The sequence below is a fragment of the Chaetodon trifascialis genome, chromosome 7 (assembly GCF_039877785.1).
Source record: "Chaetodon trifascialis isolate fChaTrf1 chromosome 7, fChaTrf1.hap1, whole genome shotgun sequence".
Lineage (NCBI taxonomy): Eukaryota > Metazoa > Chordata > Actinopteri > Chaetodontiformes > Chaetodontidae > Chaetodon > Chaetodon trifascialis.
Window position 1 is genome coordinate 8,557,501 of NC_092062.1, and position 18,467 is coordinate 8,575,967.

An 18,467-nucleotide genomic window follows, 5' to 3' on the forward strand; every position below is an offset into this window, starting at 1 on the left:
GTTTTTACGCCATCCATCTCACTCACTCATCTCACCATCTCTCTCTCTCTCTCTCTCTATCACACACATACACACACACACACGCATACACAATGAATATGAATCAGTCTGCTTCAAAAATATACTGTATGTATTGCAAAATTAATTAATATCACACTAGGTGTTAACAGAGAGCTGCTTTTTCTGAACTGACTCCACACAAAAATACTTATATTTATATATTGTACTTATATTTCAAATTTTCGGAATAATTAGGGGTGTAACAAAGTAATCACTGACACATGCCAGCATGAGAAGAACACAGATTTGAAAATTAGCACCCTGATGTGAAACTTATATACAGAGTGCTATCAGTATGGCTAACATAAATGAGTAACCTGAGCTGGAAGGAACTCTAATGCCATTTAGATCCATTGTTTCAGAGCACTGTGGTTTCCAGTGAGGTCCAGCAGCACCACCCGACCACATTAGCCTGAGCACAACTTGGACAAAGCCTTTGATAAAAACAAACGATGTTTTGTGAAATACGCTTCTTGTTTGTCCTCAGGAAACTGAATTTTGTGTACCATGACAGTACTAATACTGGTCTTACTAACTCTATCCTGTGCTTTAATAGAGTTTACATAATGAGGCTTTTTCGCCCTGCCAAGAAACTGCGTTTGGCATGATAATGGTCATAACTGAGATATTTAATACTATCCCATAAACACATAGCTGCAATCCAAGAATACTAGGAAGAAGCACTGAGGTTCAAAAGTTCAAGAGAGTCAAAATGTAGAAGTGTACTCTCTCTTTCTCTCTAGTTTACATATGAATAAACATATGACTATGTATGACTGACCATATCCTTGATTTTTCATCTTTCTCTCTCACTCTCACTCACTTTTATATCATCAGTCAGAGCAGAGGCTGAGTGACACTGTGAGGATGATAACACACAATATGAGAGAGAGAGAGAGAGAGAGAGAGAGAGAGAGAGAGAGAGAGAGAGCACTGCAGCAGGACGTGAGCCACTACATTCTTGTACAAACACCCTGTCCAACCACACACACACACACACACACACACACACACACACACACACACACACAGAATAACACATACTACACAATGATGCACGTGACTTAAAGGTATACACATGCATGATGTAAATATCAAACAGGCATTAAACTGCTGCAGCTGCCATATTAGTTTCATCAGAGAGCTTCATTGTCATAAAGGTCAAAATGATGTCTGTGTGATGTCTCCAGAAAAACACACGATGTGTGGTAAACACTGACAGTACGTGTAAAGCCACATGCACATGAATACCCCAAACATTTAAGCATATAAAAGAGAGCATGTTTAAAAAAGAAGTAGTCACCTGCGATGGTTTTCAGTTTACGGGTGTGCCTTGTCAAAAAGTGATTAGTGGAATAAAAGTTCAAGCAGCAGACACATCTCTACATCAACCGTGTGTGAATCACAGCAGACTGCAGGGGCATGTCATCTCATTTGGTTTTTTGCTTAGTGGGGCCATCAGTCGTCTTTCAACAGGACAATCACCCAAAACACGCCTGCAGGCTACGTGAGGGCTGTCCTGCATCAGATGACTTCAGCCAACCTGAACCAAACCAAGATAGTCTGGGATGAGCTGGACCGCTGAGAGAAGGAAAAACAGCCAGCAAGTCCTCAGTTTATATGTTTATACTCCTTCAAGACTGCTGGACATTTCAGGTGACTAGCTCATGAAGATGGCTGAGAGAATGAAAATAATGTGCAATTATTTCATAGCATTGATGTCCTCAGCATCAATCTACAATGTTGAAAATAATAAAAACAAAAATAAAAACAGAGAAAAATGACTGATTGTGAAGGAGTGTCCAAAATCTTTCTGTAGGTGAAGCATGTAACTGATCGTCTGTATGGACATTTAATTGGACAGTCTGGAACGTGTAGTTAGTTAATGTAGTTATTTTATTCTGTGCCAGTGGCAATTGTCAAATTCTACAAAGTATTATCAATACAAGCAGTCAAAATCCTTTAGCAAAGTGTTTATATATAGTGTGCCAACTTGACTTGACTCCAGTACAAGGTATGTAAGCCCAGAATCATCTTGTAAAACTGTTCCTTTGCCAGTCTTACCACCTTCACAGCATTAGCATGATAATAATTGCTCCTACTCAGTATTAGCCTGTAAGCACATGATAATGGGAAAACAAATAGAGCAGATTTAATACAGCACAAGTTCTCTTGGTATCACCTCCACTTTGTGAGTGTTTCTAACACTGCAAACTAATTTGTGCTACACCTGTCCCGTCGCTACGTGAAACCCGTGAGAAGCACGTATTTGCTCTTTGTGTCTTCAGAGCCGTGAACCCGTGGTAATTTATTCATCTTCATTTCTGTCAGGTTACTCATATTCTGAATGCATCAGCAGATCTAACCCTGCCTGTTAGTGCGTGAGTCTGTTCACGTGTGTCACCCAGCAATGACGTCACCGTGCACTGACACACCCTGGAATACACATATACATGACTGCAGCCAGGTAAGAAGTAACGGCACTTAAAGGGTATTGTTTCAGTCCACTGCAGAAAACAGAACAGCTCTCGGGATACATTTCTGAGACATATTCTCATAAGTTTGACTATTGGGCGACTCAGTTGGAAATCCATGGTGTGCTTCCATGCCTTCTCATTCCTCTCCTCCCTAGCTGTAACTTTTACAGCTGACTTTAGTTGACATTTTCAACATAATAACCACAAATAAAGCTGTCTGTTGAAAATGTCATCACATATTTGAAATAAAAAAATTAAAGACCCCTAAACACATTCTTTTGTAAAAGAACGCTAATGTTTACTTCTTCCCTTCATGAGTTTACCCTCTAAAGCTGCATAAAAACACACAATTAAATGTTACATATACATAGTCACGTGTATTTACTTATTTTATTTTTTGTCCCCGTCCTTTCTGTTTTACATTTCCTTGATTGCACCTTCTTTTTACACTCTTTAACACTTCGGTTGTGATAAAATGGGAATTTGTTTTCGATTAACGGGGGGAAGAAAGCCTGAGAAAGGCCACTGTAAGTCAAACTGGATGAAACCCACACAGTCCTTGTGAGGCAAATCAGCTAAGTTGTTAAATGTTACACCAAAAAATGAGCGGGGACGTGTTTCTTCCCCTAAACCTGGACTTTGTTATTTTATTTAGTCATGAATCATTTATGTTTGAGGTAAATACTTTCAGTTTTGGGGGTCTGAAACCACTTGAGGTCAGCAAAAACAAGATTTTCAATACCCAGCACTGTAACAAAGCATCACTGTGTGGCTCAAACTTACTGTGATTGGTACTGTGGTCCAGTCCTGTCACAGGAGCCCGTTTGTCTCGATAATGACTGCGCTGCCTCTGCACCCAGTCAACCTGGAAATCACAACACACAGCATTACTATGAAGACAATATGAAATGATGCTGCCCGTATAAACTAAGCTACAAAATCTAAGTTGCATTCACATCACTCTGGTAAGTTTAGCATTACTGATTAGACACTTGTGTACAACGCCTCTAATCTTCAGCCATTCCTGAAGTCTCACTTTTGTTTTGTTCAGCTAGGGTTGTGGATTTATGAGGATAAAAGCACAGCAGTGAGAGGTACAGAGCAAAACGAAATATTTTGTTCCGTTCTGTTTCATTCTACTTTGAAACAGAGGGGAAATCCATAGCGCAGGGAGAGTTGGCGATGTTTATAGAGGAGAGTAAAAGGTTTCCTCTTCATTAGTTCAAAGAGTGCTCGCTCGCGCTCTCCTTTGCAGTCCCATTGTCCTGGGTTAAAAGCAACGAAAACACCCCCCACCTCACCTACACCTCTGTCCTCCACGGCACACACGCACACACAGTTTCTTTCATAGGCTGCTGCTTGCAGCTTTGATCTGATAAGAGGCTGGCCCTTGTGAAGGTGGGCACACTAAATCAAACAACAGATCACAGGCACATAGGCAAGCACACGCACACACACAAACACACACATATCAGTGTCAGCCCACTATTGTCCCCTTATACTTAAATCAGAGTGGAAGAGGTTGAAAATAAATACTATTGAGAGGCAGCTGCAGTCTTTTATGTCCTAAAAGCCTGCTTGCTTTATTCCCCTTCATGTTCTTCACTTTGACTCAATTAACAAGAGCTGGTCTAAACTACCGACGCCGGGTAGGGGGGGCTGCGAGACCCGAAAACGCTACATGTGTGATATTAAATACAGAAGACCCACACATAAAGTTGATGTGTTACATGCACAGTTCTGTTAATGTCCTCAAATTGGTGTTTATAGTCGGCTGATTATATTGATTTACCTTGAATTAAAATGAAGTTCAATAAAAACGTAATAAGATGAGTGTAATATTTGGATTAGTGCAAACATGCCATAGCTGATGCCTAATTAACAAGAGGAACAGCATAATTATTTTTTTATATCTACAAATGCGTTAATATAGTAGGCATACCACAGCATTTCAGGCAAATGATCTTTATGGCACCACAGCACACAGCAGTTCATGAATACTGTTTATATACACAGTATACGCAGAATGAATGAACAGAAACTGTTGTTTTACTGCTAACTATTAGAAACGGCATAAATGCGAAATTAGACCTAATCTAGGAGTGACCAAATACACCCATGCACATACAGTACAGAGGCATACATATCATAATGCTATCATAAATACGACACATCATGTGAGCACTCTGCCAACGTTAGCAAGATCCAACCTGTGAGACCTCATCATTGGCTTACAATGTCTCATTACACAGACGCTTTCAATTACCTTTCATTTGCTTGTAATTTACAGTTCGCCTCCATGGATATATCCCATCTATGTAAAAAAAAAAAAATCTGCACAAGCTCAAGCTTGATTTGTAAAGACGATTTACAGATGATGGAGAGATATAATTTATCGTGTCGTCCTGCCATTTTAAAAACCACTTGCACCATGCATTGTGGGCTTGGATAATGGCCCTCCGTGCAGGTATCCAAAATGAGTGGAAATTCAGCATTTTAAAAGGTGCACCTTCTGAAAATGATCTAATTATGCAATTAATTAGCTATTTCATGCCAACACTATTGCACTCCAAACTCTCACACGGGTTTGGAGTCTCAGTTTATCATTTTGTCAACAAAAGTGCATCCTGGTAACTATTAAGCTTTTTTTTTTCCAAAATGTATATCAACACTGTCCACAAGCTGTTGGGAAAACACTTCTTACTTCTATAAATGCCACATATGCATGAAGACATAAAGAAACATGATAATTCTCCTGATTTTACTACACTGTAAATTATGCAAATGGGAAAAAAAATCTCTATATGTTGCTAATTTATATATAACAAAACAAAGACATACACACACACACACACACACACACACACACACACACAGATAACAAGGATGTGATTGTGCGTGTGTGTGCGTGCTCCGAGTACCTTGTAAAACCCCTCCAGCCCCTCCCCTGGAGGAGCAGCCAGGATGCGGTGATCAATACACATGATAGGGAGCTAATCGCTCTCTGTCAAACCATGCCCTGCCAGCTACTAATGGCACACACTCACTAGGAAATGTCTGTGCGTTTCTGTGCGTGTGTGTGTGTGTGTGTGTGTGTGTGTGTGTGTGTGTGTGTGTGTGTGTGTGTGTGTGTTGGTGTGGGCCTTAATGGCAGATTGAGACTCTTTAGGGAGTGTTGCTCAAGGTTAGACTCGGGGGACAAGGGGCAATTGACCACACTGTCTGTGACACTGACCCCTCCACTGTCAGCGCATTCATCATCCTGCTGTGACATACAGGCAGCACACACACACACACACACACACACACACACACACACACACACACACACACACACACACACACACACACACACAGACAAAACCACACAGTACACGCAATGAAAAAAGTCACATGTAAATGTACTGAAAAATGACATCACCAAACTGCAAAACCATAAGAATGGTTTCCCAACACATGTTGCAATACAGAGTCAGCCAGTGCAACTTCAGCATCAAATCCTAAAGAAGCTGACATTTCTCCCTTCAAAATAAAAGCTTAGCTACATAGAGGGTTGGGATCAGTAAAAAAAAAAAAAGGTAAAGGCAGGACTATGAAAAATAAACCTTATTTGTAGAAAAAAAAAGACTGTTTTCCAGCTGCAAGGAAGAAAAGAGCAGTGGAGCACTTGCATGATTGAACGGCTGAGGTACAACTGACAGAGGCACAATGTGAATGTGTGGAGGAGCAGGAGAAGACAGTAAGATGTAGGGAGTAAAAGTGTGTGTGTGTCCCTGTGAAGAATATACTGTATGTGTGTGTGCACTAAAGGAAGTGAATGATTGAGGAAGGTGGTGAAGAAACAGAAAAGAAAGTGTGTGTGTGTGTGTGTGTGTGTGTGTGTGTGTGTGTGTGTGTGTGTGTGTGTGTGCGTGCGTGTGCGTGCGTGCGCACGCACACACACATAATACTCCCATGTCTTTATATGAATGAGTGGATGTGGTGGATGGCAGGCAGCTGCAGCAGTGTGATACGAGCCGAGCGGCACAGATATCAGCGCTGACATTTTGGGCTTCGCTACCCACCCACGGCCCCATGGGAAAGTGATGGCGATGGCAGCGGCACTGGCCGCTTGCCTCCCCCGCCCCCCACCCCCTCTCTCCGCCTGTCAATCACAACACTGTGCTTCCAGAGGCTCTGTCTGCCCCAGCCTGGGCTTGGCTGGACCCATTATTCCACGCAGCAGTGAACACACCCCATGACCCACCTCACGTGCACCCCAGCACCTACACCGCTGATCCCTATCTGGACCTCACCCCCCTCATCTCTCGCTACCAGGCTGACCACAGAGAGCAAAAAGACAGAGGAGAGGGATGTGTGTCTGTGTGTCACTGCCGACAGTGAAGCCAGCACAGAGACACAATAAAAAAAATGTGTGAGCTCTACAGTAGTGAGGAACGAGGGGAGGGAGGGAGAAACTGCATAAATTGAAAGAGAGCACAAAGATAAGAGGGAGATACACTCTGGCCCCTCCTCTGGCCTTCTTTTAGGGCACCTCTTGGCCTCCTCTCCCTCCTCCGCCTCACCCTCCCTTCTTCCCCCTCCCCACCCGCCCCTGGGCCCTCTGGTGTGTTGCTCACTCCATTGTGTCAGCCTTCAGAAGTGCTCAGTTTGAGTGGCAGGCCGTCACAGATCAGTTCCCTGCTAAAGCGGCCCGGCAGGCCGGGGTGACGGGCCAGGAAGGGATCTAAGTGGGGTTTATCAGCGCTTCTTAACGCCTCTCCGGCTCCCTGACACAAAAGAGAGGGGGTATTAAACATCTAAAGCAAACCAAAAAGCGTGAAAGCTCCTTATAGGGCCGCGGGATTGCGGATGTGACTGGAGTCTTTAAAAAAAAAAACAGTAAAAAAAAAAAAAAGAAAGAAAAGCGAGAAAGAAAGAAAGAAAGAAAGAAAAATAAGGACAGAAAAAAGCACACAAATGCTTCTGCAGTGAGGAAGCACTGAGGGAAAATACGAACGTACTTTCTATCCTGTGTGGATAGAAGAGTGGGTGGGAGGCAGAAAGAGAGAGAGCGAGAGAGAGAGAGCATCCGCAGAGGAAACGAAAAAGCGAAAAGTGAACGAGTGAAAACTATCTTAATAATGCTTTCTAGCTCACCACCTGTTCTGTTCGTGGGGCTGAACGTAACAGCTATATGAAACTTGAGGATATTACATTTAAAATGGATCATTCAAGAATGAACATTCAAAGCACCCAATATTGAGGCTAGTCAATGGCAATATAGAGGCTAGAAACTTATTATTTTAGCATCTGCATTGAATTTTTGACATTCAAATTGTCTCCTGGACAAACACTCAATCACAAAGCAGTTTCAAGACCAACCAGCGAACAGTGAGCATAGAACAGGTGCTCAAATACCACGTTTGGATAAACAACGCGGATCACTAATAAAAGTAACTGCACAGAACGAACTCAACAAAGCTACCCAGCACCTGGAGAAGCAGCATGATCTGATGATGCTAGCTAACAAGACACTGCGATTGGTCATCATTAACATAAACTGGCACTTCCTTAAAACATCTTTTAGTAGATTAGAATGTATATATCTTGTAATTACCCACTAATGTGACATGCTAAACACAAGGAAAAGGGATCGCAGTGAGCAAAGAAGCCATGTCATCGCTCCATATGAGGGTGGAGTTTCTGAAGAGTTCTGAAAGGTTTCCTCCAAAGACGACATCCCTGTAATTTTAAACCTCTGAACACACTAAGACTGGATTTCCAAACGTTAGACTGGTGACTATCTGCACCTGCCTTGGCGTCAGTGATAAACACTCCAGTCTTGCCTCTGCATGTAAGTCAACCCAACTCTCCTCAACACAACAACTTGTGGGAAATCGTCAAACTTGCAACCCGTCTTACCCTGATTGGGTGATTATGCACATGCAACTTTTCACTACACACCCAAAGATTAGAAACTAAGGCTGTGTCCAAAATCAGGCCTTTCTTCATTCATTCAGTATTGTCTATGTAACAGCTACGCTGATCACTAAAGTGAGATTTCAAAAAACTTATGAATCATCATCACACTGCCGCATACCTGTCAGGTGCACTTGGCTGTAAGTTTCCATAAAATGCAATGCATTGGTGGATTGTTGCCATGGATACTGTAATTTAAAGCAACATCTACATGTATTATCTATTAAAGTATCAACCTAGCTATCTATATGTGTTAAAACACAGGGAGATCAAGCATCCGCGCAGTGTCAGATGTTTTATTAGTACCTTGCAGAAGCTGTTTTGCTGCCTGTTTACTGATTGTTTTGCCACTGATCAGCCGGCTTCACTCTGGGTGGCTAGAGGAGGTTATCACTCAAGAAGAGGTGGAGTTGTGTTTAGTTGGCTGATTGGTTGACCTGACCTGGACCTCCAATGATTACATCTTCATAACTTCATTCAATTCTTCAGTTTCCTTCAGGACAACATCACAACAGTTCTGCTGCAAAGGTTTTTGGCTTCTCTCACTGTTGAGAACCTTGTTGCTGCTACAGCAGAAGCAACAATATGGCGAACAAAAAAGTCACAGGACCAGGCATACTCCACACAGGGGTCTCCTGTATGTGTGTGTTAAGTGTGTAGTGCACCAGCAGGGACCGGTGTGTGTATGTCTGGAGCTGGCAGGGGTTAGTATCTGAGACATTTTGTAAAAGGTCAGTGTAGAGTTCAGTCAGAGACATGTCTGCGCGTTTGAGAATGAAACTGCAAGCAGTACGATGGTTAGGACAGTTAGGGAAAGGGCCAATGAGGTGAGGAAGAGCCTGAAGAAAACACGGTACAGTCAGAGAAAAGGGAAGCACATGGATGTTATTATGTCCTGTCACACAACAGCCATATGTGTGTGCGCATTAACTCTGCCTGCCTGTGTGGATATATTCGGTATGTCTGACTTTGAGTCAGGATGTCAGCTGTCTGTTAGCTGTGTAAATGTGCATGTGTGCGTACTGCGGCCTTATCTGTGTCTCTGAGCCCTCACGTTTGTATGGAGCTTTTTTTGCACAGCCTTGCTAATTATGTCATTAGCAGAGTGATTAATACACCAGCTGATTGTTGCTTTGCTGGCAGTGGGCTGTTATGGTACAGCTCTCAACATGTGAACCTCAGAGCCACGTTCCTATGGACGGCTTTCACTCAGTGTTTGATAGGAGCTCCAGCAGCTGTTGCAGATTACACTGATTTATGAAGTGTGTTGATTATTCCTCTGTTATGGAACACAATCATATTCCTGTGTTCGACTGAAATGTTTCACTAACCGAGCAACAGTTGCCATCAACGGTCATGTATGTGTTGGATATTTTAGAATGGGTTTTGCTGCTTACTGTACTGTATTTTAAGTAAGCATTCAAATAATTTCTAATTTTTAATGGCACATCAGCTTCAGGAAAGAAAGGACCATTTACAGTCAGGACATTGTTTGACCTTCTCTTCAGACCATGTCACTTATCCATCCTCATGCGCTGTTATTTAGAAAGCAACATCAATGGCAGATTCAATTTAAGGATGTTGATTCATGTGTGATGTTGACATCAATTCATTCTGGCTTCAGAGGACGCAGCCTTTATGTCTCTCCTGATGTTCCAGAGGCTTGAGTTCAGCGTGATTTCACCACTTAGGAAAGTTTAAAGAAATGCTTTTATTTAAAAATCAAAGCTTCACAGAGAACCGTGGCTAACAAACAACACTGTTTCGTTCCACTAAATCTATCGCATGAAAACACCATCTTATCATGCTTCTGCTGCACAATGTTGCACCAGTAACTCTTTCATTTTGAACAAATGAAACTCCTTCAAAGACCAGCACACTTGACACCTTCTGTGTGATCCCACAAATGGTATTTTACCATATCACCTGATCACTACTAACACTGTTTTTACCTCAGAAGGCAGTATATGAAGCTTTAAACTGACATTAACTTCATATGGCGCAGTAATTAGCAAGCAAGTAAGGTAACCTGCCTGACACACAATGCAAAGGACGGTGTGATGCTGAGTGAAATGCAGCACACAGGTTTGTACAGACAGAGGCCTGGTCAGAGGTGGGCGGATGGAGTATAGCTCAGGCTTTGGCAGCAGGCCAGCTACTCTACCTCATGCGCTGTAATTGTGTTTAGGAACACATAACCTACTATAAATACATCTTCCATATACCTTTTACAATATTGACTGTTTTCAGCCCAATAAATGCTATTAAAACCAATTCTATTAGTCTGATTGGCTGAAGGACAAAGGCATTATCTTTCCAAGTAAAAAGGTTTTCCTTTTGGGTTCCCGTTTACTTGCCTCAATGTTAAAAATGGTTAGTTCACACAAAACAACATTGCCACCAAACTGACTTCAGTGCAAGGCAAATAAGGATGCAACAGCGCCCGGTAAGGAGATGCAATGTCTAAGTATGCAATTGCTTAGTATCTCAAAACATTATTTGTGCAATCCATTAAATTTAAGACTCATTACAAATATGTGGGACATTTTGAGGGTGCAAATTCATTTTCACCTGAAGTTACGATGGTAGAAAAGTAATTAAAGTTACAGTGTAATGAAATCATGAAGCATACATGGAGTCACTGGAGATTGCACACAAATTACTTCAATTAATCACACGCACAGTGATTCAGGTGATAACTCTGAATCCGAAAGTTTGGAATCCTCTTCTCTCTCTTTTACTCTCCGTCCATTTCTTTCTCTTGCCCGCGTGTTTGGGTGCATGCATGTGTGTCTTTCTGTGCATGTGTATGTGTTGTTGTTGTGCGGTTTTGTTTGTAGTGTGTCACTGAAGGGGCAGCGTGTTGGGGCAGGGCCAGAGGTCTGGTGCACCCTGGAGAGTGGACAGGGCCAAAGTCGCGTCTAAAACCCTTCCTCCCGTCCCTCCTCCCTCACCCTGTGCTGTCATGGGATGTCTCCGTGGGTGACGGTTTCCCTGGCAACAAAAGCCCGGCGAGGAGGCTGCATTGTGCGCTCCGAGGGTGATGGGGAGCAGCTTCTTGAAGGTGGCGAGGGAGGGGGCACAAAGTGATATCGGGTGGAACAGGCACACGAGCTACACGAGCAAGGTAAACAACTTTCAGCCATTACTCGCCACATGGCTGTTTCCTTTTTTTTTCATCCCTCTCACTAATCAACACTAGACCCTGATTAAAACATCAACACCAGCCAAATGAACTTCCATTTGCATATACATGCTGCGTAAAATCAGAACCGATGCCAGAGTGTGAATTCACCTTGACGTGGCCGTGTTAAATGTATCAAACAGTCACGTCTAAGTAGCTGAACGCTCTGATTTGCTGTAGTTACAAATCCATTTCCCGCTGCGTTACACAGACAGTGTGAGTCGGGCCAAAAAAAAAAAAACCACACCTCAGAGTGGCTTCTTTAGGGAAGCTGCAGGTTGATGGTTGCTTTATTCAGCGGTGGTTGTTTAATGGAACCGTTAAAAATACTTACCCCTGCTGCTGACGCCAGTCTGTTCTCAAAGGTGGCTCTGTCAGGGCGCCCCCTGCTGTCTCTCAGGGTGTACAGATCCTCCAGGCTGCCAACCTGTCAGCATTCAAACATATTTCGATCAGGGCAGAAAACCCCTCATGTTCAGGCATTAAGAGTTGATGTAAAATCTGCTTGGCTGAGTGCCTTTTATTTAAGCAAGCAAGCAAGTGTCTCCATCATTTCAGGGAAGCCAATACAGGTACAGTGTGAGGCTCTAAACATATAAGGTATTCATCCTTAATCACCCATATGACCAACATGATATAAGCGTATCCCCTCCGGCCATCTGTCTTGTGTGGGTTTTTCTGCAAGAGGTGGGCTGAAATCAAATAGCACACAGTTTATCTAACCTTATCCTGGGCTTTTCATTTCCAAGCCTTATAAACTCACATCGTATTGACCGCCTGGGAGAGTTAGAACTAACTAAGTGAAATCTACTCGGCGGCAATTGTGTGCAAGGCGCATGTTGGTGGTGTGTGTGTGTGTGTGTGTGTGTGTGTGTGTGTGTGTGTGTGTGTGTGCGTGTGTGCACGCAGCTTGCTGATTCTATCTTCCTTCACATTCATTCTCTCTATTCTCTGTCCCTGAGGTGCATCAGGGCTGAGACTGCCGAGTAAATTGTCCCAAATTGAGTTCCTTCTTGCCGGCAGATACAGGCCACATCCCGACCGTTTAGAGAGAGAGAGGGAGAGAGGGAGAGGGAGAGAGAAAACAATCACAGCACACATCACTCGCTTGAAAATCTTCTCTCTAATTTCTCTCTTTGCCTTTCTTTTCTACCCACCCTCCCGGTCTCTCCCTCTCTCTGTCTCCTCTGCTGATTTCCCTGCTGCCTCTCTTTCTTCTCCCGGCACATTATTCTTCTGCTTTCTGCCTCTTTATATCACTCCCCGTGTGTCTTCTCTTGTCTTTGTCTGCTGAGATAGGTATACATCAGTCTTTTCTTGCTCAGCTTGGCTTTTTCTCTCCTTTGATGATTCTCTGCCCTCCTGCTTGTTTTTCTCTATCCCTTCTCCCTCGATCCATGTTACTTTCCTGCAGTCTCCCCTACCCACAGCATTTCTCTTCCTTCTCTGCATCCTCTCCTCACCCTGGTTTCCATCTCTCCTCTGCTCTCTCATCCCACCCTCCATGGCTAGCTGTACCCAGTGACATAGTACCCATCAGTGCAGACCTCCTGGGTGGAGGAGTCTCGCTCCGACAATAATCACACAGTAAGTTTATAACGCTGGCAGCCCAGCTGAGCTGAGCTGAACTGAGCACACGCGACTCCCCTGACGCTGGCACACTCCATTTAACTCAGCAGGGGGCTGCAGGCTGGCTGGGGCAGGGATGAAGCATGAGACAGGGATGCCAGTGGGTTTTAGGGATGGTGGGGGTACTTGGGGCTGGTGATGGAGCAGTGACTGGAGACAGATATGGAAATGGGATGAGGAAGGATGGAGGAAGGACGGCTGGAGCTGAAACTGGTGCTGCAGGGGATGAAGAGGGGGTAAGGTTTTAGACTTTTGGATTGGGCAGTTTTTTTTTTGAAGAAGCTGTTCATGTCACCGCCTCCTGGAGTTCTAACCCCTCTCTACTTTCAGTGCTCCCTCTCTGAAAAATCCCCTCCATCTCTTCCCTTAGCTTTTAGGGTGTTTATGTTTTGTTCTGGGGGTCAGCAGGGTCATAGAAACTTCTCTTCGACTGGGGACTCTGGATTTCAAGCAAGATATGACTTACTGATGCTCCTACCAGCTCAATGGGTGCTGTAAGAGACCTTGACCCTGACTGTGCTTGGAAAAAGCAAGAGATATATGAATAACTAAATAATTAACAACAATAATTAAGGAGCACTGTGATATTTATTTTTCTGTTACTGCCACTCTCACAGTAAATTAGGAACAATCAGGCCTGGATTGCACTCTTGTTTGGTTGCCTGCTTTAGGTTTTAACAGAGTCTGTGGCATGTTGTGACTTCATGATTATACCGTAACGGAATGTGAAGACACTACATTTCATGAAATTTGCAAAGAAACTATACTTAATGTGGAGCGTCACAGCCAGTACTTCATCTGTTTCGTTTATTGACCCTGATAGCCGGCATCTCCACTGACGACACAGTGAGACACTTAGATGAAACTGTTGATTTGATGTCTGGACACAGATGGAACAAACATAAGTGTCTTCCTGTCAATACAATGGAGGTGAATGGAGTCTAATTAGCATTTCAACTCAATGGTGTTATGTCTTTCCAGGACCACCAACAGCATGGCGGTGCTGCGCTCTGCGGTGCTCTCCATGGTGCTGATCCTGTAGCTGTGAGACTTTTTTTTTTCTTGTCCATGTCTCTTATGTGTTGGAAGTAGTCTGTCAAGCAAATGGCTGGTAATGGATGAATTACAGCAAAAACATAGCTTAGGGTCTCGTGATGTGTTCAGGTTCAGTTCGGCCGTGTTACACACACCCAGCTTTCATGCCAGTTTCAAGTACGACTTTGACTTTAGAATTTTTGTTAAATTCACTCGCGTGCACACACGCGCACGCATACACACACACACACACACACACACACACACACACACACACACACACACACACACACACACACACACACACACACACACACACACACACACACACACACACACACACACACTGATGGCAGTGAGCAACCATGCAAGGCACTGGCCTAACCATCAGGAGCAGCTTGTGGCTCAGTGTCTTGCGTGAGGACACTTTGGCATGTGGACAGGATAAGTCACCAGCCGTACAATTAGTGGATGGCCTGCTAGCCCCAAGAAATAGTCCCTCAAGAAATTCTTCTTCTGCAGAAAGCAGTTACAGGATGATATATGAACTATTCAGAGTAACCAGAACTTCATTTTCCTGTTTTGAAGTGCAACACACATTGCTATTGAATTCTTTAATTGCAATTCTCCATTCACTCCCACTGTACTGGGGTGGCAGCAGAAATGTAGAGGCAGATATCTCAAAACCTGACCAAATGAAGAGTAGAAGGGTTAAATGAGACAATCTGTTTGTTTTTGTGATCTGAGTGAAAGCAGTCAGTGGCCCGTACAAACAGAGAAACACCTCCTGCTAAATGTGTCACTTCGACAGCTTGACATTATTGACACTGGAAGTGAGCAACGAACACACACATGTACACACAGTCAAACTACAACTGTACATGGAAATTAGTGAGCAATTTCAATCCGACCAAAACAAACACGCACACGCCCTCCAAAACATGCACGCACACACATCCTTGTGCCCTGCCAGAGCAGGTTCACAGCAAAACAATATGAGGCCAATCAGGGGACCATTGGTATGGCTCTCCCTCTGCTAATGAAGGCACTTTGAAAAGGTAATCTAATTCACCAGTAGCAATTAAGGCTGGGAGCGCCTTGTCACTATCAATTATCCGCTCCTTCACTCATGTTCTCCAGTGCGGACGCTGAGCCTGCCTGACACACAGCACTGTCGGACAAATCAACCCCATCAGCCAGCCAGTCACTGAGAACACTAATCATGAGAGTGTTCAAACACACACACACACACACACACACACACACACACACACACACACACACACACACACACTCAGACACATAGATAGATACTGTATGCTTGAATCATTGCACAATGAACTAAGCAAGCTTGACGTGGATTGGGATGTTTTAGCTGACTGCGGTCAGAGGGAGCTCTTCACTTAGCGGATCCATAACCAGTATTCTACAGGCTGTTACTGTAGGTGACACGACGGATGTTTACATCCCTCAAATATTGGTTATTGATTGAAAACTCATACTTCTATGAAGTGTCTGGTTTGTTGTATGTGTGTGTGTGTGTGTGTGTATGTGTGTGTTGCCTCTGTTAGGCACCCAACACATATCCAAAAAAAAAAGTCCACAAATTGACTAAATGGTTCCAGGCTCACATTTACAACAGTCACGTCCTCTTACCAAAGTGCCTAATACTCGGACATGCACACACATTTTTCTCCACTGTAAACACAGTACTAATTCTAGTACTGAAACATATGATCAATTAATTTATAGTTGATCGGGTTATGTTGGACTATTGGTGAGACAAAAAGCAAAATACTAACCTGTTTGTTTTTGCCTGATTGCAGAACTTTGGACCAAAGTTTACCAAGAATCCATGAAAGGACTGCTGTGTAGAATTTAGTGGCATCTAGTGGTGAGGTTGCAGATTGCAACCAACTGAACTCCCCTGGCCATGTATGTAGGAGAATCTACAGTGGCCGTGAAACCCTGGAGGCAGTGTTTGGTTTGTAGAAGAGGATCCGCTCCCTCTGTGCACATAAGGACCTCATTGTAAGATCTCCCTAAATCCTACACTGCAGTTCTTTAAAAGGCGTCTTAGACTGAACACCCACATGTCACTTGTGTATTATTGTTACAATGTGATGATCCGAGTTCAGAAAAGCACAAACTACTTGAAAAGTTTTTCTAAAGAAGGATGTGGGCGCTGAATTTTAGACACAAATACAGTACAAATGGAGACACGTCACCTTGACCTGTTGCCCTCTTCTCGGACTGAGGACAACTCCACACTTCAACAAGACCTTGAGCCTCCAGACAGAGGTAGACGCTGTCAGACAGAACTATTGAAAATGCTCTTCTGAACGTCTCGATTGCTTAAGTGAATCTCTCCAACTAATGACCTTAGTGCTGATGAAGAGGGAATTAACATGACAGTGCTGCTGCTGCAAGATGAGTGCCGCAAAGCCTTCAAAGGATAATATCTGAACTCCACCATGTTGCTGCAGGAAATCAAAAACCCTGGGCTCTGACAGATGTAAATGATACATGAATATCAACTTACTGTACTGGAAATGCAAATTCACTCTAAGATTGTCACGATTAAGTGTCATTTCACAAACATCCATACACCATCATTATAACTGTATGTCTTATATTCATATTTAAGATATTATGACTAATCTAGGTGAAGAATACTGTTGTAAATAGTTATTCCAAAAGAAAGGAACCCAACCTATAATGAGCAGTACTTTCCTTAAGGTGACTAACATGGTTTCCTTCCAAGTGGGACAATCGCATTTGGAATCTAAGCACATCTGCAGATGCTTATTCAGGTTCATGTACAAGATGAACTGTAAAAGCAGCTGCATAAAACATCACTTCTCACCTCACATCACCTCCTACTGCCTGCTACAAGCTGCACTTGAGCACACTGCAAAGATGACCAGCTAACCACCAAGACGCGTGCCTTTTCAGCATCCATGTGAGGAAGTAACCCTGTCAGCGCTCCGCATTTATAACACAAGAAGTATTATAGACAGACAATGTACTAATTGCATTACCATAATGTGCTAGTCATATGTACGTGCAATTAGAGTCTCCAAATAGCCTGACCTGCATGTCTTAGGACTGCAGGCAGCAATGCACACGCTGGAGAGAACAATCAAAACTCCACACAGCAATGTGTTCAAGCACAGGACATTTGAGCTGGAAGGAAACACTAACCACTAATTAAACTGTGTTCATAGAACTATAACCATGACATTTCCCTTTAACTAGGCCAGCACTTCCTGTGTATTAACTGAAATAAAAAATGATGCACACCTGACAGGTAGTCTCTTTCAATATGCCACACACAGTACATACTTGGATCAGACCTGGCTACAACTGCTGATAAGAAGCTCCCATAAAGAGTAATATTGGACCCCGACCAAAAATTATTTGCAATGATATGAATACAAAGAAGAATAATAGATTAATTAGTTAAAGATCAAGGCTTTTCGTTTTGGCTGAGGAGCTACTGCATGCACAGCCTCAGGATCGAGCACAGCTCAGGTATAAAAGGCATTATGGTACATGACACTTTGCTCTCTGCTGCTCGTGGGTCCCTTTTCATTACATTCTGGTCTAAAGGTTGACAGAACACAACATGCTCTTCAGACAGCCCAACAGTACATACCAAAAGATACAGCATTAGAAATCAAGACATTCACCTTTGTTAATATGCCTATAAAAACGCTTAACGTTGAACTGTTCTCCACTTAGAGGCTCAGAAAATCTCTGCTGGTTTCTCTTCCAGCTGCGACACTTGACAAAGTAAAGGACACTAAAAGCTCTAATTAAACTCTTTGAGAACAGCCCAATTTTTCTTTTCCGCTGAAATACAATGAAAAGAATTAAAAAATCAGAAATCTTGATTCGGGGGGGAGGGGGAAGAAAAACTATTGTGTTGTGAAACTGTATTAAATAATTGTTAAGGCACGTGTCTGATGTGCTGGTTTTCATTTAGGTGCTGCTAAAGGACTCTAATTCATAGGACACTACCACAGTGTGCATGCCCACTATGTGAGGCAGTATTTTTGTTACATTCAGTCAATGAATCAGTGACTTCTCCACACCTGGTTTGGTATTCCACACTTTAC

The 18,467-nt window shown here is 43.2% G+C and overlaps 1 protein-coding gene across 1 annotated transcript in view; it reads right to left on the reverse strand.

Moving 5' to 3' along the window:
• The window catches only part of LOC139333454 (furin-like protease kpc-1), a 158,950-nt gene that overhangs the window by 130,962 nt on the left and 9,521 nt on the right, over positions 1-18,467 (reverse strand). The window contains exons 3-4 of the mRNA XM_070965867.1: positions 12,017-12,109; positions 3,321-3,402 (exon numbers count right to left, since the gene is read on the reverse strand). Coding sequence (XP_070821968.1) covers positions 3,321-3,402; positions 12,017-12,109 — 175 coding nt within the window. The remainder of the gene's footprint in view (positions 1-3,320; positions 3,403-12,016; positions 12,110-18,467) is intronic.